The 27,225-nt window shown below is 40.3% G+C and overlaps 1 protein-coding gene across 1 annotated transcript in view; it reads left to right on the plus strand.

Annotated features, from left to right (window-relative positions):
• The window catches only part of Spt-I (serine palmitoyltransferase subunit I), a 398,639-nt gene extending 374,068 nt beyond the window's left edge, over positions 1–24,571 (plus strand). Inside the window, exon 10 of the mRNA XM_067141884.2 lies at positions 23,904–24,571. Within this exon, the coding sequence (XP_066997985.2) occupies positions 23,904–24,425 (522 nt within the window). The 3' untranslated portion in view covers positions 24,426–24,571. The remainder of the gene's footprint in view (positions 1–23,903) is intronic.
• The last annotated feature ends 2,654 nt before the right edge of the window (positions 24,572–27,225 follow it).

Consider the following 27,225-nt stretch of genomic DNA (forward strand, 5'->3'; position numbering starts at 1 on the left):
GGAATGATTCTCCGACGTCACCATTTTAGCAAGCTGCATTAGTAGCATTGTCCCTCTCCTTACTTTCTTAAGTACTTGATACATCGCTGAACTTCATCAATTGATAAATCGCTCAATGTGTCACCGCGTCAATAACTTAGCACTATCGAAAATGTGGGCTTCCTCGCTGTCATCCACGACGCAATGTGAGGAATGAGGCGTTTGGTCTAATGATGCAAAATGGAATGTCGCTCAGTCTACTGATGCAGTTTACAGTTTAACTGATTCCCGATATGTCGCTTACGTTTTCAGTTTACTGACAACTAATGTCCTCTTGTAAGAAAGTGTGGAATTTAGTATAAGTAGTTCAAGCTTTCCTCTACAAGATAGTGCTAAAATCTCAATTTTCATCAAATGGCGCTTAGTCTATTGATGCATAACTCCAGCCATTTACCACATTATTTTACAAGCCCCTGGGTATCATTTACAAATATGAAAACAGAATACAGATATATTTAATGGTTTAAACCTTATTTCTGTGTAACATCTTAGTCGAATAACACTGTATATCTATTAAATTACGTAACTCTATTCATTTCTTTACAATACTTCTACAGTTTAACACCACCATTTTTATGTCATCCCTACTTGACTTCCAGATCTCTGTACCATTATCACCGCTCCCTAGACCACCCAGTTTCCCTGAATGTACTTCCCTATAACCCTTCTAAACAAATTTCCTAACTTACACGTACCACAGCGGTTTAAGTGAAGACCATCTGAGTGCAGATCCCTATCTCTTACCAACACATTAGGATCTAGAAATCTCACTCCTAGTTTTCCACATACCCACTCCATAGTTTCATTTAAATCCCCAATCACCTTCCAGTCAGTATCCATCCTACACAGTATTCCACTGATAACAATCTCCACTTCCTTAAACTTCACCTGTGGTGCATTTACCAGATCCCACACATCCCCATTTACGTTGGTACTTACACCTGCTTGCCTTACGTTGTTGGAACCAACGTGAAACACTACCACCTTCTCCTTTCCCTCCTCCTGCTTCTCTACTTTCCTCAACACCTGCCTTAACCTCATTCTGGGATAACACTGTACCCTGGTTTCCTTTCCTCCACACACTTTCCCTATATGGCTAACAATGGAATTCCAGTCCGGCTCCATGGCTAAATGGTTAGCGTGCTGGCCTTCGGTCACAGGGGTCCCGGGTTCGATTCCCGGCAGTGTCGGGAATTTTAACAGTCATTGGTTAATTTCGCTGGCATGGGGGCTGGGTGTATGTGTCGTCTTCATCATCATTTCATCCTCATCACGATGCGCAGGTCACCTACAGGTGTCAAATCGAAAGACCTGCACCTGGCGAGCCGAACTTTTCCTTGGACACTCCCGGCGCTAAAAGCCATACACCATTTCAATGGAATCCCCCATGACCAGAGCCGTTAATTACAGAGGATAAGCACGTTCAGACGTATCCTAATTACAATAAGGGAATAAGCACACTAATTTCTAATAAGATACTGCAATACACTACAATAATTTTTAAACTGAAGTATTATCCATGTGTATTACGGCCAGGAGATCAACAACTGTTGGTAGCTTGGCCGCCAGTGAATTATTGTTGCTCGCTTTGGACCACCCAGGGGACACGTGTAGAGTAATGAGGAGGCAATTCCTATGGACGTGAGCAATGGCCAGAACAAAAATTCTGATTCATCTTGTGTTTGTGGAGCATCTCCCCAGACCATCCAACACATTGTGCAGCAATGTAGTGTTACGTCATACTTGGGCTATCTGAAGGACTTTCTAATGTTGACTCCAGATGCTATTAACCGGATAGACAAATTAACTCTCACTATATAAGTGCATACATTGTCATTGTATACTCTGTTTTATGTCTAATTGTAATAACGCCTTAGTTCTTTTACTATATAATTTATATTATGTTGTATATTCCAACGTGTTGCCGTACACTAAATAAATAATAAGTAAATAATTTTTGAACTACATACAGATGTATCTTAATTACAATAGGTTATTACTAAGCACAAACGGAAATGAAAATTGCAATTAAAATTTGAAATTCACAAGAACTACTCAAGGATTACCAACAAAGTTAAATGCATAGACAGATTAATATTATTACTGTTTTATCCTACTATGCTCTAATAGAAATGAAATGATGTCCAATAACGGACCAACTACATTGGTATTATCGAATGGGTTACCGTACACAAAGATACACACGACTATAACAGCCAAGATACTATCTAACACTAAAATTCTCAACTGAAATGTGGTTATGTGATTATTACAGCTGGTGGATTACTATTATTTTCCCTCCTCTGCAGGACGGGGAATAAGTGCCTTTAAATGCTGAAAAATAAAAGAGGTTGTGTACAAAAATTTCTCAAAAAAAAAAAAAAAAAAAAAAAAAGAAAGAAAAAAAGAAACTTCTGACAAAACTACACCCGGGATTTTAACTGCAATTATTGGGATATAGGAATTTGATTATTATTAGCTAACTGCTCTTAAATACTGAAAGATCAGGGGTATGAAGTATAAATTACAGACATTTGAACTACCTACTCAGAATACAGGAATCAGATAGTGAGCTGTACCCCATCTGTGAAGACCATGTAGTTGGGCTCATTCGCACAACGTCCCACCAGTCATTGCTAGAATTGCACTCAACCTGGGATATCTTCTGCAGTTGAACCCTGAACTCGCTAGCGATGATGCAAGATATGCCACATGCTACTTTGGGAAATTCCCATGTTATGAGTGATGGCACATTCTCTGGTATATTGTTCTTCTTTCGCATGTGCAAGTACCCCCTATCATGTAGCAGGTGTTCAAGCCTTACATGGCCATCCCATATAATGCGCTGTGTGCTTCAAACTTGTCTCCCGAGTTGGAAGTGTATGTTTTGAAACAGGGCTGTGGATGTCATCTTGTCGGATATTGCTCACGGTACAGGCATTGAGCTTCATATGCATTACAGGGACCTATACCGGAGATGAAATATATGTCTCGGAGTTCTGGAAATGTGTACCAGTATTTCACCACATGTATCCCTTTCGCACATCGCACAAACAACTGTTGCCTTTCCCGCAATGTTGTAGTGTACACTAGTGACACAGCACAGCACTGCACTACAAACAACCCACTTGTCACTGGGTATATGAATGACAAGCAGATATATCCAGCCCATGGATAACATGTCCTGGTGCTCAGTATGACAACAGGCTGCCTATCTTTATCCATCTATTGCCCCATTACACTATATGCTGCCTGCATTGAATGTGGTGGGTGATAGCTTGAACAGATTTTGTAAACAGCACTCAATCCCCAGTTTGTAACTTCGTGTGCACAAATGACTTATCATTTCATTGATTGTCATTTCTGCATTGTTTAGGAGTGTAGAGTATTTTGGAAGGGAAAAAAAAGTTCATTATGTTGTTCCTGACATCACCTGGCTTGCCTGGACATGGGATTTTGTTCTAGACTGAACATTCCTACCCATTAATGGCTGTACTTCAACCCCTCTGGGGGCTACTTCAGTTTCTGTGCAATCTTTTGGATCAGTGGTAGAATCAAACATTTGTATGAGAGAAGCAGTGAAAGAAATAATTGGGCTTTTGCACCTTTGACCTCATGAAAGCCAAATGGGAGGCTTGCTTACAGCACTGCAATATTTGTGTCAGTTTGCTTCAGGTCAGAGATGCTTACTTCCATTCCATCCAAGAGCTGAAACATGGGAAATGACTATTCATAAAAAAAATTCAGCCAGACAAACACCACTGGACAGGTAGGCGAATATGGAAAGTCCTGAGAGATCAAGCCTTCCTCACTTGGTCCTCTCACAAATTAAAGGGAAAAGCCATTGCAGTATATCCAAACTATCCCTAAGCAAACGTTTGAGTGAGAACAACTTTGGACTCTGCAATGTGGGAATCAGGTTGGCAAGTCCATAAAAAAAAAAAAAAAAACTCACTGTCTCTCTTTTACTGAATCTGTAAGCAGAGCAGACATTGTTGCGATCCAGGGTCATTTGCCTCGAATCAGTGTGATAGATTCAACTGTCCAATTTGAGATAGACTTTAAACAAGCCAGTGAGGTCGATGGTGAAAAGAACATCGTCTGCAAACCATGCATCCTGTACCTCAGTAAATACAACATCTGTCCAGACATCCTCAGAGAATGGATCAGTGACACCAGACAGACTTTGGACCACCTTAATCCACCTGCAACTTGCCAACACTTTGTCTCTCAATGACTGGACCACATTAGACAGCATTAGCAACACACAATCCCAGCGTACAGTGGAACTAGCCACTGCCAAACAAAACAAGAAATTCAACCGCCTCCTACTAAAACAGAAACCAAAACCACCTGCTCCACTGCAGAAGAATGTAATAGTTAACCTCACAGACAAGCCACTCAGTGAACCTGCTACCTCGGTCTTGAAAAAAGGACTCAACTACGCAGTAGCTCCGAATAGTATACGGATGGAAGAAATAATTAGCAGAGTTGAAATTGCAATCCGACACCTTCCTACCGAATCTGCAGAGGAGATCAGACAGCATATATCATGTCTACTGAGTATCGAAAAGCCACCGCCATCCAATTTGACCAAAGAAGAAATTCATGCCCTAAAAGCACAACGTCAAGATACGGAAACAATTATCCTACCCGCAGATAAAGGCAACGCTACGGTGATAATGACACGCACCGACTACACTTGGAAAATAGAACAATTACTCGCCGATTCTACATACAGAAAAATAAGAAATCCTACTAACCGCATTAAGAACAAACTCCACATACTAGTAAAAAATTCCAGTATCCCAGCCGAAATACAGAAGAAGCTGATATCCTCGGACCCGATACCTCCTAAATTGTATGGCCTTCCTAAAATCCATAAAGAAGGCATACCTCTGGTACCTATCGTGAGCGCTATAGGATCTCCGATGCACGATATCGCCCGTTACCTAGTCGGACTACTTCAGCCACATACAGGACACACTGAAACCTACGTGAAGAACTCCTGACATTTCATCCAGCTCCTTCAGGACCAATCAATTGAAAGTACGGACTTATTAGTAAGTTTTGACGTCGCGTCACTTTTCACCAAGGTGCCACTAACATAAGTATTTCCGCTACTAGACCAGAAACTTCCAGAAAACCTGTCAACACTAGCTAAAGAATGCCTAAGCGCCACTTATTTCTATTTCAACGTGGAGTTCTACGAACAGACAGAAGGGGCCGCGATGGAGTCTCCAAAAATAGCAAACATGTATATGGAACACTTCGAACAGAAAGCCTTAGCCACATCTACCCTGAAACCGAAATGTTTTCTCCGTTTTGTGGACGACACATTCGTAATCTGGCCTCACGGGAGCAATAACCTACAGCTATTTCTCAACCATCTCAACTCTATTCACGCAAATATTCAGTTCACCATGGAAATGGAAGTAGATGGAAAACTACCGTTTCTGGATGTCTTAGTGAAGCGCAACTTAAGTGTTACTCTGAGTCTTGCAGTATACAGGAAACCCACACACACAGACAGGTACTTACACGCCTCGTCTCATCATCACCCATCACAAAAGCAGGCTGTCCTAACATCACTGGTGAACAGGGCCATAGTGATATCAGACGCAGAGCACCTCGAGGAAGAGAAAGAACACCTCACGAGAACCCTCAAGAAAAACGGCTACTCGCTCAATAACATCCGACGAGTCTTTAAAAAATCAGAAGAAAACAAAGAAAAGGCCGCCGTAGGAGAAAACAACGGGAAAGAAGAACTGACCCGCCCGAAAACAGCGATACTGCCATACATTAAAAATACTACAGATGGGATCGGCAGGATACTGGACAAATACGGCATAAAAACCCTCTATAAACCTCAACGGAAGCTAGCCCGTTATCTACCACCAGTAAAAGACACAATAGAATTACAGGCTCCTGGAGTATATCACGTTGAATGTAGCAGCGGAGCTTGTTATGTTGGTGAAACAAAACGTCTGATCTCCACCCGCCTAAAAGAACATATCCGTCACACCAGGAACCAAAACACAGATATTTCAGCGGTAGCCAAGCATTCCTACGAAACAAGGCACGGAATATCATTTGATAAGACCAAGATCCTAACAGCTATCCCTTGGAATCTGGAAAGGAAAATCCGCAAGGCTATCGAAATCAAGAAACATCCGAACAACATAAATTTAGAAGAAGGATATAAAATCAGTAATTCTTGGATGCCTATCATTCATAGTTTAAGACATACAGACCACAACATAAACACACGGGCCGAAACCCCGTTACATAACAGCGCGGTCAAGCCCCCACTACCTGGCTCTGACACATACCTTTCAGAACGCTCACGAGACAGCCAGGGCTTACGTCAGCCAGAAAGACTAGGATATAAAAGGCCAAGGTTAGGGAGACTCATTACCTCGGATCGAGTAGGGGTATTTCAGTCACCTTGACAAAAAATACTGCAATGTATTCGAAATGTCGCCAAACTGTACGTGATGTACAGACAACTACAACACGGTTCAACCCGGAAAGTAAACTAAATAACCCCCTAACAATGATGATGCATGGCATGCGTCATAGGGACGTGTGCACACAAGACAAATATAAACAAGGAACAAATGAAACCAAAACAGAAAATAACACATCAAAATACATGGGAGCCAGGAAGAGTGCTGGAACCTACCAATTAAAAAGGAAAGCGGAAGGGATCCAAGGAACTACAAAGCAAATCACCTCAAAATGACACCAATATTTTCAAAATTTTAAATAAAAATATAATTAATAAATAATCTTTTACAACTACGATACAAATTTGAAAAATTAAATAAACTCTGAGGAATAATGAAACTTGCAAAAAAACACAACATTAAGGAGTATAATGAATATTCCTTAAAATGAATGACTCAGATGTGAATAAATTCATACCTGTAATAGTTCATTCCTTTCTATCCCCCTCCCCCCCCAAAAAAAAACAAAAACAAATATATATATACCGGGTGGTACAGCTGCCCCTATTTTTTCCCGAATATATGCAACCAGCTAGGACGTAAATGCCTCTTAGTCCCATCTTGCGCAACACCTTACAGCAATGTTATGTGCAGTTAACCCGATGTAGACTTCTCCGCACAATGGAAAAGTGGTACAAGAGGCAGTAAGTGAGGTCCATCTCAAAAACACTGTACCATTTTATGTAGAGCGGTGTCCAATACTCTACTAATTTTTACGAAATGTTACTATACTGTACAAACCATAAACACGCCTATAGCTGTCGGTAGAGAATTGCGCACCTGATTGGTCCAAGAGGCCATTTTCTTTTGATAGAAAGGGCGGTCGTGGTATCATAGAAAACGTGATAGGGTAAGACCAATTACAGACATGTCAATGCACCACCAGTTTGTACAGTCTCATCACATCGAAATTGATAGAAACGTGTTTTGCACTGTAGTTTATAATCTGTGGCACGCAAATGCTGTACAGCAGATGTGATAGCTTACGCCATGTAATTACTACCGTTCGAGCGATCAAAAAAGGCATAAAACGGGACCATAAGGCTGTAACTCTTCAGTAACTTGTCGAAGCGGGAACTTCCGCTCTCCTTGTGAATACAGAGTTACAAGGATGGCGCTTGTACGTTGCAAATAGCTGCGCGGAATTACGTATGGAAGACGTACCTCGATAGGTTACTTGAAGCAGGAAGGGTTCCAACCATTCTTGAGTCATGCATTTTTGAATGTCATTTCGTATTCGCCTAGGCATCGTTTACGAAGACCTTTCTGAAGTCTCCTATGTTTTTCTACGGAAGTTATAATAAACAGGTATCATAAATATCGCCACATACACACCGATTGTGAATACCACCTGAAACATAACGCTGGACTCATTCAACCAAGTAACGCGTAGAAAATTGTTGCAACTATCTGGGCGTAAGAGAGACGCGATTCTTTAGTTCACTGTGGTGTTTGCACATTCGAGTTCAGAACTTTTAACATCAACGATCAGTATCGAAGCGATAACCTAGGTAATTCCATTAGTACAGAGCTACGAGACCAATTCTTTGTCGCCTGCAGTGGCTACATGGCCGCAATCGCAGCGAGCATACGATATGTTAGCAGGCATTTAGAGTTCGAATCTAGTTACAAGCTTTTCAATTTTATTTTTATATTATACTTGTAAGGCCATTCATAATTAATATTTAACGTTCATAAGTCTCAAAAGTAATTTGCCACCTTTACAAAGAAAGCATACATACGAAAGGAATAATAACATGCGACTTCCATATGGCAAACGACTACAGGGAATGAAGCGCAGTGCACTTGTTGTCAACATTCTGACCCACCCATTCAACCAAGCAACTGCGCACGTTCGACTCGAAGACCAACTAACAGCGGTCTACACTTCATACGTAGGGCACATGAAACAGCATATCGTAATCCTAGCAGCAACGTGTGAGCACGTACTGTACGGTTAGCACGAAAGCAAACATTATGTATTCACGGGATGATTATGTGAATATGGTAGTACCTTATGGAAAAGCAAGGCAAAACGCACGGGAAGCCAGACGCTTGTATCAAGAACGATTTCCTGGACGAAGGCTGCCAACTGCAGATACATTTCGACGTGTTGAAAGACGGTTGCGTGCAACGGGGTCATTTCATACATTACCCCCCGTTCGGGATGCTCCAGTGACGTCTGGAAATAACGACAAAGCTGTTCAAAATGCAATTGCATACAACCCGCACACAAGCTCACGGGCCATAGGAAATGAACTGAACATCAGTCATGTATCTGTACTGCGAATATTGCACCGCCATAAATTCCACCCTTTCCATCAACAGCTGCACCTGGAACTTCACGGAGATGACTTTCCAAAACGGATAGAATTTTCGCAATGGATATTACAAAGAGTTGAAGCTGATGCGAATTTCTTAATGGACATTCTCTTTAGTGATGAATAACGACAAAGCTGTTCAAAATGCAATTGCATACAACCCGCACACAAGCTCACGGGCCATAGGAAATGAACTGAACATCAGTCATGTATCTGTACTGCGAATATTGCACCGCCATAAATTCCACCCTTTCCATCAACAGCTGCACCTGGAACTTAACGGAGATGACTTTCCAAAACGGATAGAATTTTCGCAATGGATATTACAAAGAGTTGAAGCTGATGCGAATTTCTTAATGGACATTCTCTTTAGTGATGAATCCAGATTTCACAACAACGGAACTGTTAATCGTCACAACTTCAATACTGGAGCGTTGAAAATCCTCACTGGATCAGGGGAGCTCGATTTCAGGTACAATGGAGCGTCAACGTGTTGTGCGGGATACTAGGTGACAAGATAATTGGACCATATTTCTTCGAAGGAAACCTCACGGGACGACGCTATCTAGAGTTTCATCGTGAGTACCTCCCACTCTTATTGGAGGATGTGCCCCTTATGACACGGTTACGGATGTGGTTCCAGCAGGATGGAGCTCCCCCACACTGGTCGTTGGCAGTACGGAACCACTTGGATAGGACATATCCTGGACGATGGATTGGACGAGGGGGTCCGGTCACATGGCCGGCTAGATCAGCTGACCTTACTCCACTCGATTTTTTCCTCTGGGGTTGTTTAAAGGAAAGAGTCTATGAGCAGGAGCCTGAGAGCCCAAATCATTTACGGCGTCTCATCACGGAAGCCTGCAGGCAGATTCCACCACATGTTGCAGCAAGCAAGAATGTCTCTCCTCCACCGTGCTCAGATGTGCATTAACGAAGCAGGTGGTCATTTTGAACATTTGCTTCATTAATCGAATGGCCATGCATAAGCCCATCACACCGCTGTCGATACAATCTCACTTTATTGTAAATAACTCTTTTAAGAGCTCCTTAAAAAACAAACATAGCTGAGTACCTGCAATATGAGAACTGATCATGATTTAGATTTGTCGTCAACAACACGACTCTCACGAACATCAACAACGCAATAAAAATATTCGTCGTACACAAGACTCGAACCGCCTACTAACGAACACCGGTACTCTCCTCTAACTTTTAGCAAGCTCGGCTATCACGGGTTGCTGTTTAGCGCTGTTGTGTTGCTGCTACTTCTAGTCATTCACCAATAATATTCTCTGTACAGGACGTTTATGCGACACATAATTTTCACGATTCTTTACCATCAATCGGTATTTTATCATTAATGCTGATTTGCTTGACACGAATAAACGAATTATGGAAAGCGTTGTAAGAGCAGACATTGTAGTGAGTAGTCAAGGTCAATATTTTTAGGTTCGACTATAATCTGCGGGTTGCATAAAACTGCGTGAATAGTGGCAGCTGTACCACCCGGTGTGTGTGTGTGTGTATATATATATATATATATTGATGCATCAGCTTAGCTTAACAATTACCCATAATAAACACATGTTTGAAGTATATTAATATTAAATGAATTTAAAATTTAACACAGAAAAAGGAAGTGTTGGATTGTAAATCGAGGGCTTTTGACAGCACCCCAGTGGAAGCTAAATTCCCACCAAACCACATATTAATGAAGGACACCCGACATATCACCATTAACACAGAACATAGCAAATACCGACCATAATGTCCCCACAGCCGACACGCCCCGAAAATAAAAGTACAACCCAGATAAAACCCAAATTTAAAATCACAAGGTCATGTTAAGGAGAGACAATAAATTAAACACCGGAACATAATTTACAGGATTGAGCCAGTTCACATAACATCACAGAGACCAAAAAATAAACGCACAGTTTCAGAATGAAACAAATCATAATATCATAATAGTATACACATAACAATCCACAACATGCTCTTATCGCGCCCGCGACAGTTTACAAAATCCCCAATAATAATAAAAGGTTACGTAACCGTCAGGCACAAAGAGATAAACACAATAATCAGGATCGATAAGATAAGAAACAGGCTCCATATCTTTCGCACTAGGGATGTCCAAGCCCTTGATAAAGTGAACACGTTACAATAGCATAGTTGACCAACCGTTAACATAAATGCGGGTTTACTAAAGTAATAAGAACAAGGATCTCATTAAACGCCCGCAATAGGAATGAAAATAAACTAATCAAACCAAGTTACATGTTCCCCAAGAGGAATTAAAATTTACCAGTTACGATATTAACAGTATTAAAAAATAATAAAATTTTAAAAGGTAGACACTAGAGTAAGCGCAGCATTAACTCAAAACACGGTCAGAGAAGACCGGAAAACACTAAAGAAAGCAGGAAAAATGAGATGAAATACCAAACACAAGGTAAACACGAATCCACACACAAACACGGCAGCGTAGGCGATTAAAAAATATATAAATTAAAATAGAAACTGCACACGTATCAAAGACAAAGCACAGAAAACACATGCAAATGCCCAGGAAACAAGAGATAATACAAGGGACAAACCAATTTAGATCAAGCAACGGAGAATTTCGGCGGTTATCTAAACATGACGCTGCCCTTCAAAATAACACACAATGCTCACTTGAAGCAAGACGCTACACCGGAAAACTTAAGATACATTTCACTTTCAAATAAAATGCAAACTGGAATTTACCTGCTACACACCAATAACATAATATTAACACAAAACCTACCTAAGGCGTCCTTGCAGGAATAGCATTCATGCCTAGATAACGAACTCGTGTTTGTAGTTAACTACTGCACTTACCCGTGGTAAGTAAAATCACATACTACATATTTACACTGGAAGAACTATAGTACAAAACTACACGGTTACAAAAAACATAATTCCCCAGGTGGGGAGGCTTTTAGGGCATCACCCTATATCAGTGTATTTGCAGCGGATGTAAGCCATTGCTCCGAGGTAACGTCTGCCTTCAAACACTTTCAAGCGTAGATCAGCGCACTTCCAAGTTCCCCGCTAGGAGCGACACGGACCAGCCGTGATACTCGCCCTGGTGAGCGCTGTCTAAACACACACAGCAGTAGTTATGTACACCCATAGATGGCGTAGAAGTTCGTGTAGCTGTCCACTATACGATTATACCATTATGATTAATAACACACAGAATTACTATGTGACAAATGGTCCTCTTCGCCACATATAGACAGAGTAGATGACCAGTAGGCTAACAGTTCAAAGCGCTCCTGCACTAAATTATCAGAGTCCACCAGATACAAAGTTTAGTCATCCAATACTTAAAATATAGTAGAATTCCAGTCTCATATAATCGTGGTAATATCACAGCTCCGTACAGTCACTAGGCTGTGAATACAAGATCCATAGCAGAATGAAATAATTCACCAAAAATTTACAAGTGCTGATAAGAGACACAATTTAAATATAGACAGTTGATTGTCCAAAGTATATCACATAAGTAGCGTATTTTGTTAAATAACGCTTCAGTCACCCCCGCCTGAAAGAGGACCACAGGGGGCCGAGATGATGCAGGTAGCGTTCGCTCATATGCACTTGAAAAGTTTCCACTCAGTCACAGAATACAAGAGTGTCCAAAGAGTTTGGCATAAGTCCACAAGTTAAGTCCATTACTAATTTAGGCGTCACAAGTTTGGTATCAGAGTTTCTCGACGTCGAGTATGTTTCCATTCGTGCATAGAGAATAACTTCTGGAACAGTCTTACTTGGAATTAGATGACATTGAAGGACCAACACAGGGCATAGTACGGACTGTTCAGTGTGCAAGAAGACTTGTTCAAATGGCCAGTAAGGACAGCGTACACGCACCAGGTGGAAAACAGACTCGTGATTTGGAAGATTTCAGCACCAAATGTTGAGCTCCAATGACACAGGTTTTTAGATGCACGAGTCCAGCTTAGCTTCTTGCAACGGCAGCTCCAAAAGGGCGCACGAATAGCTGCAACAGGAACAAGAAAGCAGCAGCGACGGAACAAGTACAGTCCAAAAAACAATTAGTCACCACTTTGGTCCTCACACACTCATTAGGGAATTCATTTGTTTCAAACCGGGTTTCAACAACCCATTTGAAATAGTGTTTTTGAAAGTTCATGGGACAGTAGTAAGCATAACACAATGACAAAGATAATTTTCTCCAATTTTATCTTCAAGTTTGAACACCCGGGTAATACCCTTAGCTAGAGTACAGTTCATTTGCCACTTCTGGCATTGACATTTGGTAACTTTTACAGTTATCGCTATTGAATATTACATTAGTGGAAGTAAATTACTATAATCCATTTTAAAAAATTAAATTAGGACTAATAAATCTTGATAATCTTACAATATAAGAATAAGGCTACCCGTATTTACAAGGAAAAGTGGACTTTACCTAACTGAATGTTCCCAATAATTTAATATTTAAAAGGGGAATAAAATATCAGGAAAAAAAAAAGTAATAATTTGGAACACAGATGCTGGGTCAGGGAACACCGCAGTAAGAAACATAAATTTTGCCCACAACAGGACCAAATATGTAACAAGCCAAACCAGGGCAATCAAACTCTCAACTACAATGTCGAAGACCATTATGAAATAATTTTCCACATTCTTTTTTACAGGAAACTACTTATCATTCTTCCACACCTTACATAATTTTACAGAAGAGAGAAACAGATCAGAAGGGGGGTACGATGCACATCAGAAATAAATAAACGACTGAGGATACAGGGAGGGAGATAAAGATGGATTATCACACAGCGAAACGGACAGAATTCACCCACAACGATCAACTCATTTACATAACACAAGCTACTAAATAACCAAATAACTCAGAAGAACATGAAAGGCAGAACAGTCACCACCAAGAACCAGAAAACACAGTACCCTGAATCATCCATAACCATAACGTAGAGATCACATGGAAATCGACCCAGAGAAAAGAAGGCAATGGCAATAACTGGAGACTTTGCATGCATAATAAGGTGACGGGGAGTACTCAAAGTGTGTCCGCATGAGATCACCATGCACCAGTTACCCAGGCCACCAAGCACCCGACAGCCGACAATTACAGAAAGGATGGTAGGAAACACAAGAAGAAATGAAAATGGAATAATAGCACCAGGCAGACCCAACTCAAAGCAGCATTAATAAGGGCCCAAATTCAAGAAAATTCCACTCCATGTAACCATCTTCGAATACAACAAGCACAGGTGTTGTACCATATCCATCAAATGTTCAGGGAACCTCTGGATAACCCAGGACTAAAAATATGGTGGTGTAAAGACAGTCCACCCTGTGAGATTATGCCAATCCACAGACACCCTTCCAGCCAGTCAGAATTCATGGGATATAATAATACGTAAACGATGCAGACTTGATAGGTGACACAATGACAAAGCTCATGAGTTGATGGAGAAGAACCTTCAATCAGTAAATACCTCCAATGACAGACCAAGAATTTCAGCGACTGCCCGCGAACTATCCCGCATGATCCCATACTCACAAGAACTCAGATGAGAAGCAAGTTACAAGATAAAATTGCGAAAACATGCTGTTTTGAGCTAGAAGCAACCAAATCTCAAGAGGAAGTAAACCAGACGATGGGCGGAGCAAAGCGTAAGGAGCAGATTATGTAAATAAGCTAGATCGGATGAGACTACATATAAACAGCCATAGGTGCATGGGAAACACTTCTCAGTATACAGTTTGATCACCTGTGACCTACAGATACTATTTTGAAGAACATGAGTTCTCATATTCCACAATATCCAAATAAACATGTTCAGAGCCAGTGTACATCCATGAAATGACCACAAATGCCCTGACGGGCCTCAAGAAACATCTTGGGCTAATAATAGTGTGAACTGAATCTCCTGCAAGACATCCCATACTGACTCCCAAACACCTTGCCTACACGAGGACTCAAGGATAAATAAATATACCAGCCAAGACATGGACATACGATAACGGATAGATTCAAGGATACACTAGAGAAGACTTCACATCAATTTCAACAACACCACACTCAACTAAATTAACAGCACACACAAGACTGACTACGATGATCAAATGCTCTCCCATAATCCTTAGCAAAATGAAAAGGAAGGAAATAATAAAAGCAAATGTGAAGTTAAGAGCAGATTCCACCATTATCAGGAAAATGAGCGAGTACCAATGACCACACGACCACTGCGAGACCCACAACCAAAATCCCAGGATCAAAACATGGTAAAAACGAAAGATTGCTTCAGCAATAAGCCAGCCATGATCCAAACCAAGACTCCAGCAATGAACCCACAGAGTCACCAAGTAGTACCAGTGCAGAGTACAGATATTATATTTACAGGTAGGAATGAGTCAGCACCAATACATACAGCAACCATCCAGCACCAGAAAATGAAATATCAGGAAGAATGAAAATTTACACTCAAGCTCAAGCACACTGACATTCATCTACCAGAACCAGCAAATACACCAGATGCATGACACTAGTCATCCAAGGTGAGTTACAGAATATACAATACAAGAGCAGAAATTCAATTCACAGATAACAGAACAGATGAATGTGAGGGGGAAGAAGCTAACAAGCAGTAACTACCCTTACCTAGTCCCACGTAACTACAGGCGTTAAGAAGGAAAACATGACCAATAACTTTAGATCCCACCTACAGTAATTACAACTTGACCACATGCACCAAGTACCAGAAATAACAGAAAGGTAAGTAACACCAGAACAGAACACCACATGGTAAACATTACCCGTAGAAATGGATTAGCGCATGAGAGAATTGACAGCACTACCTGACATGGACACATCAAATTAAATTAAAAGGTCAATATAACCTCTGATGGACCATACAGCCATAGCCTATCACCATTCAACCAACAAAAACACAGCAGAGTACATCAGAACAAGAACACAGCCCATGGTTACCATTATAACACAAAACCCACGTGAGATACACATCAATATATCACCATTACAATACAAATCCGTACAAGTATACCACCCAAGGCCATAATAACAACACAATATCACCCAGGAAACATGCACAAGACTGTAATAAGCCAAATAGCAACACTTTCCCACAGTGCAAGTCCCAGGTAAGTATCCATAATACCGACACCATTATTATCAACTGACATCTCACTATGTCAACAAATCTCCCTATCACCATACAAGACATGTAGTAACCAGGGCAGAGCAGGACCACAGACAGAAATTAGCTGAAAAGCAAAGTCTTCACGGGTCAAGATTGTAATTAATTTTCACACACCCTCTCCAAATAGCCAGGCTGGAACATAGTCACTGGAAAAGAAATATCATAATAACAAATTTTTCAGCACATGATCTGGACCACAAGCGAAGCTGAAACCAAGGTAAAATCTTACACTCTAAGCAATAGTTAACCAATCAATTCAACACAAGCCCCGTAGATCTTCACATGGAGTCGATGGGCTACCAGCTTAGCAACTCCTTCACTAGAAACAAGACATACTAAACGAAAGGTAATTAATGACAACAAACACAATTTTGTTTCTGTAAAATGTGGTAGAATATTTTGTAAAATTTAATTTAGAACCAATCTCAAATAAAAGTAATGCCATACATCAATAATATACAATAATGGTCAACGACTCGCCAAGATATCGCAGGTTCAGAATAAGAACAGCACCAGGAAAAGAACCGGATTCCATGACCCATCATGCAGCATTAACCGGAACAGGATAAAATGAACAGGAGGAGGCCTCGAACACAAGCACCACCAGGGCAAGAGAACAGCGAAACAGAAAGGACCCAGCCACACATGAAAATTAACAGTAAAACACAAATTACTTGGGAACATTTCAGTTTTACAAAATTTAAGACAAGTCTTAAGTTCGCTATTAGTTGGTGTCATTTTGGGTGCCTGCATCGCAATTTTATCACTAACCATTCAGCGTAGCTTCACCTAAGAAACCACGCTCTGCTACCAACTGCAACACCCCCTAACAATGATGATGAATGACGTGCGTCATAGGGACATGTGCACACAAGACAAATATAAACAAGGAACAAATGAAACCAAAACAGAAAATAACACATCAAAATACATGGGAGCAAGGAAGAGTGCTGGAACCTACCCATTAAAAAGGGAAGAGCAGGGGATCCAAGGAACTACGAAGCAAATCACCTCAAAATGACACCAATTTTTCCAAAAATTTAAATAAAAATATAATTAATAAATAATCTTTTACAACTATGATACAAATTTGAAAAATTAAATAAACTCTGAAGAATAATGAAACTTGCAAGAAACACAACATTAAGGAGTATAATGAATATTCCTTAAAATAAATGACTCAGGTGTGAATAAATTCATACCTGTAATAGTTCATTCCTTTCTATCCCCATCCCCCCAAAAAAAACAAATGTATGTATGTATGTATATATATATATATATATATATATATATATATATATATATATATATATATACACATACATACATATATTTTGATGCATCAGCTTAGTTTAACAATTACCCATAATAAACACATGTTTGAAGTATATGAATATTACATTAGTGGAAGTAAATTACTATAATCCATTTAAAAAAAATTAAATTAAGACTAATAAATCTTGATAATCTTACAATATAAGGATAAGGCTACCCATATATACAAGGAAAAGAGGACTTTACCTAACTGAATGCTCCCAGTAATTTAATATTCAAAAGGGGAATAAAATATCAGAAAAAAAAGTAATAATTTGGAACACAGATGCTGGGTCAGGGAATACCGGGATAAGAAACGTAAATTTTGCCCACAACAGGACCAAATATATAACAAGCCAAACCAGGGCAATCAAACTCCCAACTACAATTTAAAATTTAACACAGAAAAAGGAAGTGTTGGATTGTAAATCGAGGGCTTTTGACAGCACCCCAGTGGAAGCTAAAATCCCACCAAACCACATATTAATGAAGGACACCCGACATATCACCATTAACACAGAACACAGCAAATACCGACCATAATGTCCCCACAGCAGACATGTCCCAAAAATTAAAACACAACTCAGATAAAACCCAAATTTAAAATCACAAGTCATGTTAAGGAGAGACAATAAATTAAACACCGGAACATAATTTACAGGATTGAGCCAGTTCACATAACATCACCTAGACCAAAAAATAAACACACACTTTCAGAAGGAAACAAATCATAATAGCATACACGTAACAATCCACAACATGCTCTTACCACGCCTGCGACAATTCACAAAATCCCTAATAATAATAATAATAATAATAAAAGGTTACATCACCGTCAGGCATGAAGAGATACACGATAAACACAATAATCAGGATCGATAAGATAAGAAACAGGCTCCGTATCTTTCGCACTAGGGATATCCAAGCCCTTGATTAAGTGAACACGTTACAATGGCATAGTTGACCAACCGTTAAAATAAATGAAGGGTGTACGAAAATCATAAGACCAAGGATCTCATTAAACGCCCCCGATAGGAATTAAAATAAACTAATCAAACCAAGTTACGTGTTCCCCAAGAGGAATTAAATTTACCACTTACGATAATAATAATAAAAAATAATAAAATTTTAAAAGGTAGATACTAGAGTAAGCGCAGCATTAACTCGAAACACAGTCAAAGAAGGGTGGAAAATACTAAAGAAAGCGGGAAAAGTGATATGAAATACCAAACACAAGGTAAGCACGAATCCACACACAAACACGGCAGCGTAGGCGATTAAAAAATATATAAATTAAAATAGAAACTGCACACGTATCGAAGACAAAGCACAGAAAACACATGCAAATGCACAGGAAACAAGAGATAATACAAGGGACAAACCAATTTAGATCAAGCAACGGAGAATTTCGGCAGTTATCTGAACATGACGCTGCCCTTCAAAATAACACATAATGCTCACTTGAAGCAAGACGCTACACCGTAAAACTTTAGATACATTTCACTTTGAAATAAAATACAAACTGGAATTTACCTGCTACACACCAATAACATAATATTAACACAAAACCTACCTAAGGCGTCCTTGCAGGAATAGCATTCATGCCTAGATAACAAACTCGTGTTTGTAGTTAACTACTGCACTTACCCGTGGTAAATAAAATCACATACTACATATTTACACTGGAAGAACTATAGTACAAAACTACACGGTTACAAAAAACATAATTCCCAGGTGGGGAGGTTTTTAGGGCATCACCCTCTACCAGTCTGCAGATGCATTGTATTTGCAGCGGTAATGTAAGCCATTGCTCCGAGGTAACGTCTGCCTTCAAACACTTTGAAGCGTAGATCGGTGCACTTCCAAGTTCCCCGCTAGGAGCGACACGGACCAGCCGTGATACTCGCCCTGGTGAGCGCTGTCTAAACACACACAGCAGTAGTTATGTACACTCTTAGATGGCGTAGAAGTTCGTGTAGCCGTCCACTATGCGATTATACCATTAGGGGTATTAACACACAGAATTACTATGTGACGAAAGGTCCTCTTCGCCACATATAGACAGAGTAATTGACCAGTAGGCTAACAGTTCAAAGGGCTCCTGCACTAAATTATCAGAGTCCACCAGATACAAAGATTAGTCATCCAATACTTCGAATATAGTAGAATTCCAGTCTCATATAATCGTGGTAATATCACAACTCCATACATTCACTAGGCCATGAATACAAGGTCCATAACAGAATGAAATAATTCACCAAAAATTTACAAGTGCTGATAAGAGGCACAATTTAAATATACGTCGCTAGAAAGTTGATTGTCTAAAGTATATCACAGCACTAGCGTATTTTGTTAAATAACGCTTCACTACCTACGTAAATTCTTAATGCCTGGCAACCAGGTATTACTCAATTGATAGCCGGTGTCCCTGTTGAAATTGTTAGGATTTCTACGTATTTTTACAGCTTCCCGTATAATCCTGGACCTGTTGTGTCTAGTGTGGGTAAGAGCTCGAGCTCTTCGAACATGACATCATGACCCGACGATAGAGCATGCTCAGCTATGGCCGATTTGTCTGGTTGGTTGAGACGAATATTACATTCATGTTCTTTGATACGGGTACCAATGGACCGGCATGTTTGGCCGATGTATACCTTACCGCAAGTACAGGGAATTTCATATAGCCCAGGATGTAAAAGTGGGGACAATTTTCCTTGGTTTTACTCCGACTGTAAGCAATTTTAGTGGCGGTGCCAAACACGGATTTTATATTGTGTTTCCGGAGGACCTTGGCAATTTGATCTGGAGTGTTGTGAATGTAAGGCAAGTAGGCAGTTCCCTTCACTTCCTTCTGTGAGCTTTGCTTGGTCGTTTCTCTGGGATGTAGGGCTCTATGAATCTGCAAATCGTTGTAACCATTACCCTTGAACGTGACTTTGAGCGTGTTCATCTTCACCTGGATATGTGATGGCTCAGAAATTCTTCTTGCCCTCTTGGCGAGTGTCATGAGAATGCCTTGTTTTTGTGCTGGATTGTGGTGAGAATCTGCATGAAGATAGCGATTTGTGTAGGTAGGCTTACGATAGATGGTATGTCCTAGGGAGCCGTCCGGTTTCTTTCTTACTAGAATATCCAAGAAAGGAAGGCATCCTTCCGACTCCATCTCCATAATGAATTTTATTGATGGATGTTGGTGATTTAGGTGGTTTAGGAATAGATGAAGTTTCTCAGGTCCTTCTGTCCAGACCACAAATGCAACATCAACATACCTCCACCATATCATAGGCTTGACGGGCGCCAAAGCAATAGCCTCTTCCTCAAAATGCTTCATAAAGAAATTAGCCAATGAGAGTTGTTACTTGTAATTGTAACTTGAAATTAGCCAATACGGGCGAAGGTGGACTTCCCATACCCACTCCGTCCATCTGTTCGTAAAAATTCCCACCCCACAAGAAATAGCTGGATGTCATGCAGTGGTAAAATAGCTTGGTAATGTCATCAGGGAACTGGTGTTCAATTAGAGACATGACCGTGTCAATCGGCACTTTAGTGAACAAGGACTCCACATCGAAACTCACCAAAAGTGCATTAGGTTGACAGCTTGTTGACAAAATACCAAGAGTCCCTGACGTATGATTCAGTACGTCCTATGTGTGGCTGAAGCAATTTGCTTAGGTATTTAGCCAGAGCATACGTAGAAGAACCTATCACACTAACAATAGGTCTGAGGGGAACATCTTTTTTATGGATCTTAGGCAGTCCGTATAATCTAGATATCACTGCACCCCCCCCCCCGGGGACAGATGTTTAGCCTCCTCTTTTCCAATTGAAGATTGCCTTAAGAGCTTCGCGGTGGCGTTGGACGCACGAGTGGTGGGGTCACCTGAGCTCAGTCTGTAAACAGGCTCTGACAATATAGCCGAGATCTTATTCTTATACTCATCAGTGTCCATAACCACTGTCGCATTACCCTTATCAGCTGAGAGAATGGTCAGTTCAGAATCATCTCTAAGTTCCTTCAGAGCTCTCCTTTCGCCTCTTGTTAAATTGGGCATGGGTACAATAGCGGACCTTATGAGTCTCACACATTTCTATCTTAACTCCTCAGCCTCATCCGTAGGTAGTTTGTGGATGGCTGCCTCAACCGAAGTAATTAACTACTCAGTGGGAATTTTAGAGGGAGCGACAGTGAAATTAAGACCCCTAGCTAGAACTGCCGTTTGGTTCTCGTCCAAGGATTTCTTGGAAAGATTGACGACAGTTTTACTAGCATCCGGGTTCGTGTGAGAGACCGTCTGTTTCTGAGCTAGACGGAGGAACTTTGACTTCTGTCTGAATGACACCTGGTTGAATTTTCGTTCAGCCTGTATAGCAGTAATCGCCCACAATTTCTGCAAGAGAGTGTTGCTTAACAGCAGATGTAAACGAAACAACTCTCGGGAGACTGAATCCAGTTCCCTACGAGTGTTGTGCACTCTCTCGATCACAAGAGCCTTGCTAGCGCGTTGATATATTCTCCTGGCTTTCGGTGTATTTAACGTGTGCTTCAGCTTCACACCATTGGGAATGATGTTATGGTCCCTACATCTCGGTAGAAAGCACAAAGAAGAAAGAAGAATAGACTTCTTTCTCCTTAATTTGCTGAATTTTGAAGCCTTCTTGAAAGTATCCTCCCCATAGAGGTTTTTAATGTTGTCATTAATGCTTTCAGGGCCCGTACTTAAAAACATGATACTGTATAGGCTTTTGGGCTTATGCCGTGTCAAGAAAATAAGGTGAAATTCTTAACGTTTCGCAAGGAACTGTGCTCTGCATCCTCAGAAGAAATCTTGACTGTCCACGAAAAAGGCTTCTTAAACAATGACACTTAAAAATTGGACGTTATAATATAAGTGGAAAATGGTACGTTCAATCGCCACCAGATGGCCCCCAGGACGTGGCAATGCTAGCTTTCGAAGCGGAAGCTGCCCGAACCATCACAATCAGTCTAAGCGGTTCACATAACGTGTTTTTTAACACATCACATTGGCAGGTGTATGGCATACGCAATTGATAGCCGGTGTCCCTGTTGAAATTGTTAGGATTTCTACATATTTCCACAGCTTCCCGTATAATACTGGACCTGTAGTGTCTAGTGTGGTAAGAGCTCGAGTATCTTGGAACATGACATCATGACCCGACGATAGAGCGTACTCAGCTATGGCCGATTTGTCTGGTTGGTTGAGACGAACATTACGTTCATGTTCTTTGATACGGGTACTAATGGACCGGCATGTTTGGCCGATGTATACCTTACCGCAAGTACAGGGAATTTTATATACCCCAGGATGTAAATGTGGGGACAATTTGTCGTTGGTTTTACTCAGTCTGTGAGCAATTTTGGTGGCGGTACCAAACACGCTTTTTATATTGTGTTTGCGGAGGACCTTGGCAATTCGATCTGGAGTGTTGTGAATGTAAGGCAAGTAGGCAGTTCCCTTCACTTCTTCCTTCTGTGAGCTTTGCTAGGTTGTTTCTCTGTTATGTAGGGCTCTATGAATCTGCAAATCCCTGTAACCATATTGCTGTAACCATAGCTTCCATATTGTCACAGCCATGGATGACATTGGGACTTTGGTGGAAGCTACACTTTGCTCTGGCCTGTGCCAAGAGACGGATACAAAAATACTGCAACCATCAAGAACTGGCAACAGGCGGTTCTTAAAATATATATTCCTTATGTTTTTGTCGTAATCGAGTTAGTGGTGATATACTGGGCATAGGACCAAGCTTAATTCAGTTTACTACATTTTGAACTTCAGTTATTCAAAGCATGTGATTTTGTAACTTTATATTTGTTTTATCTAGTAACATCTTGAAATTAAAATGTTATGTTTCTGAGTTCTAAAAGAAATTGACTTACCTGTTGTTTTTCCCAGACCATATATATATATATAAGAAGGAATCATGGGATTGTTATTATTTATTGTCATTTTTCCATTATTTTGAAGATGTGAATTATATTTTTGTAACACCATGAGGATATGAATGTGTGAAGAAGTAAAATATGTGCATTATGAAATGAGATGGGCTCTGTATCTACTTTGTTTAGTTAAACAAATGTTTAAATCCATTCAGTGCTTTCATTTTTACCTTTGTTATGTCAGAAGTGATATTTGAGAGTTAAAAGATAAATACAGTCATTCTCTTCATGTTTCTAGTAATCCAGATTTAACACATATTTGATCCTTTTCTATGCATTGTTACCTTCATCATTTATATTTCTTCTTTATTGTTTATGTGCCATACTGGGATGTAGATTTACACTTGTCATTGTGTAGTGCAGTGATCCAACAAATATTTTATTAATCAAAGTTTTGCCTTCAGCATATCAGAAGTATATTGGTATTAAGAAGATTAAATTTGATATTGATATGTTGTGATATACTTGTTGAACTCTCTTCTTCAGTCATGTTTTATTTGCATTTTATTCTTTTCAGTGCTTGAGATCTGGGTTGGCAGTAATCTGTTCATCCTATATTGAAGAAGAAGAAATATATGCCCACAAGCCCAGTTTGCGGATATGTGTAAACCGCAGTTTACTACAGTCCGATATAGAAGGAGCAGCTGATATCTTACAGACAGCTCTGGATGAACTTGAACTTAGCCAACAAACCACAGATAACGATGATCATCAGAACAATGATGATGATGATCATGAAACTCTCCGACAGAGAAGCAGAGAGGCTTACCGACAAGCCCAAGAGGAGCGAGGGGAGATTTGCAGGGCTCTCCAGCAAGACCAAGGAGAAGTTCACCAGCAGCCACAGGCAGAGACTGACAGGGCTCACCACCAGGGGCAAAGTGAGGTTCTTCAAGAACAAGAGGACGTTATACAGCAGGTCGTGGAGTCGGGACTTGAGGCACACCAGAGGGAATGGGACAGCAGTGATGATGATGATTTTTCTTCGTACGATGACATGACTATTAGTCCAATTCGCCGGCGCACTCACCGCGAGTAAAATTACTAATAGTGGCATGATTGACATTCTACAAGGAAATTAACGTGTTTTAAATCTATATGGCTGAGACATACTGTATTCAAAATATTGTTTCCTGCTTTGATTGTTTAGAATTAATATGTTAATAATAAACACTGCTAATAAAATGTCTTGTGTTTCATTACTTAGCCCAAGAACTGCGGACCATCTGTCTAACAGACGGTGTGACTGTTTCTCAACTGTGATTGTCTGTATGACAGGCGGTTGGGAAAATTGTCGTAGTTTAGCTGCTAGTTGGAAGGTTTATCTTTCTTTTGTAACTATTTGTGAGTCACAAATATCATTTGTTTTGAAGGCAGACACTATTTTACCTTTACACTTGAAGTTATGGGTTAAGCAACATGGCATCTGTTCATGTTGACGATAATGAATTGAAAGACTTACTTATGATGATACGGATAGTGATGATGATTCTTGTGTGGAGGATAATGTTCATCAGATGATGAAATTGAAAGTGAAATTGTTAGTGCAGCGGGTAGATTTTCACAGGGTGTCCCAAAATCCAGTGGTGCGTGTGTTGGTGAGCTTCCAGGTTCTACAACAGGTTTTCAGGCGACTGGTAATGTAAGTATTGAAGGCGTGAGTGTGAATTGGTGTAATGTGGAAACTCCAGAAAGTGAATTCCCCGGAAAAAGTGTCTCATTTACTGTTCACCACCCAGGACCCAGAAATATGCCTCCCCGTAATGCAGCCCCAATCTTGTACTTCCTTCTGTTTTTTACCCTTGGTTTCTGGAGATTATTAGTGCAAGAGACTAATCATTATGCCAGACATAACATTCATAAGTTAGGTGTTCTACAGAAGAACAGTCGATTTCGTCTATGGCCAGGTGGTGGTATTGGGATGACAGATTTAAAGCGTTTTATTGGTCTGGTCAGAAATATGGTTCTTGTGAAGAAAAAGAACCTGTCAAGTTATTGGTCAGCTCAGCACACTAGTCAAGACACACCCTTCTTTAGAAAAGTGTTGGCAAGGGATACTTTCTTACTAATAAACAGATTTGTCCATATTGTGGACAACACATGCAGCAAGAAACCAGGTGACCTGACTATGATACCCTCTTCAAGGTTAGACCAGCCATTGACCACTTCAATTTTGTTTTAAAAATCATTATGTTCCAGGGAAAACACTCAGTATTGATGAGACATTAATTGGTACTAGAAAGAGAGTTCATCTGATTCAGTATCTGCCAAACAAGCATCACCACCAGTGGGGAATTGAACTTCTCAAGTTGTGTGAACCAGTTTCCTCATATATAATACAGTTCAGTGTTTATTCACCTGTAAAGTCTGGAGGTTCTGCACCAAGTGGTAAAGGATTGGGGTTTGATGTAGTTTTCAGTTTACTGAACAGCATTGGGAGTATATTTGGGAAGGGGTACCATATTGTTGTGGACAACTGGTATATTTCTGTGACCTGGCATTAGCTCTTTGGGAAAAGAACACTCTTTTCACCGGTACTGTTCACAGTAATAGAAAAAAATCTTCCTCCAGGAATAAACTCTTTATAATTAGAGCTTGAACAAACTGTATATACAAGAAGTGGCCCACTGTTGTTCACTGCATGGAGAGAGAATAAATCTCAGAAAAAGTTATCAGTTCTCTTTACTGCATGCCCAGCTATCAATCACAAGGTGAAACGTAGATCTTCGAAGGGGAGGGAAATTGTTATGCCAGTTGTAGTGACAGAGTATACGAAGGGGATGAGGGGCATTGAAATGAAATTGCTTATGGCTTTTAATGCCAGGAGCGTCTGAGGACATGTTCAGCTTGCCAGGTGCAGGTCTTTCGACTTGACTCCCGTAGGCGACTTGCGCGTCTTAATGAGGATGAAATGATGATGAAGATGACACGTACACCCAGCCCCCGTGCCAGCGAAATTAACCAATGATGCGTCTTAATGAGGATGAAATGATGATGAAGATGACACGTACACCCAGCCCCCGTGCCAGCGAAATTAACCAATGATGGTTAAAATTCCCAACCTTGCCGGGAATCGAACCTGGGACCAAAGGTCAGCACACTAACCATTTAGCCATGGAGCCGGACAGGGGGGCATTGATGTGTCTGATCAGCAAATTGATCATGTGTCAGCTGAATGAGCTAGCCATAGGAACTGGTACAAACTATTTTTTCATATTGTTGACATGGCCATCCTCAACGCCTATATTCTACATACACAGAATGCAGAGGAAGATAAACTAATATCAAGGTATGACTTTATTGTGAACATTGTGGAGTCTCTCTGTGGTGCTGAAGAAGTTCAAAACTTGCCAGCTTCCGGCAGCACCTCTCACACTATAGAGAAACTTCCCAATAATCGTCAGCACAGGTGTGTTGTATGCAATTCTCCTGGAAATAAAAAAAGTGAAAAGGTCCAACTATGGCTGCTTTGGATGTGATGTTGGTGTATGTGTGAAGACCTTAGTCCACCATGCTGGTATTCCAGAAAAATGTTGAGGTAAACCTTTTATTTTTTCCAAAAGGGAACTGATGGCTTAAATTTAATGTTATGGATCTCCATCATAAGCTTATAGTTCACAAATTACATAAATAATATTTTCAGTCACATCAGCCAATTATTTCAGCCACTTTTAGGCCAGGATTTTAAAACATTTTGGTAATTGGTAAAACTTGTTTGTATATTTTTCACAGTATTATGCATTATTAGTAATTTAATGTTTTTGTTTCTTGCATCAACGTTTAGTGCTATTTCTAAGCTTCAAAATGATATACAATACATGCATATTATGATTTATTTG

Source organism: Anabrus simplex, chromosome 2, assembly GCF_040414725.1.
Source record: "Anabrus simplex isolate iqAnaSimp1 chromosome 2, ASM4041472v1, whole genome shotgun sequence".
NCBI classification, from domain to species: domain Eukaryota; kingdom Metazoa; phylum Arthropoda; class Insecta; order Orthoptera; family Tettigoniidae; genus Anabrus; species Anabrus simplex.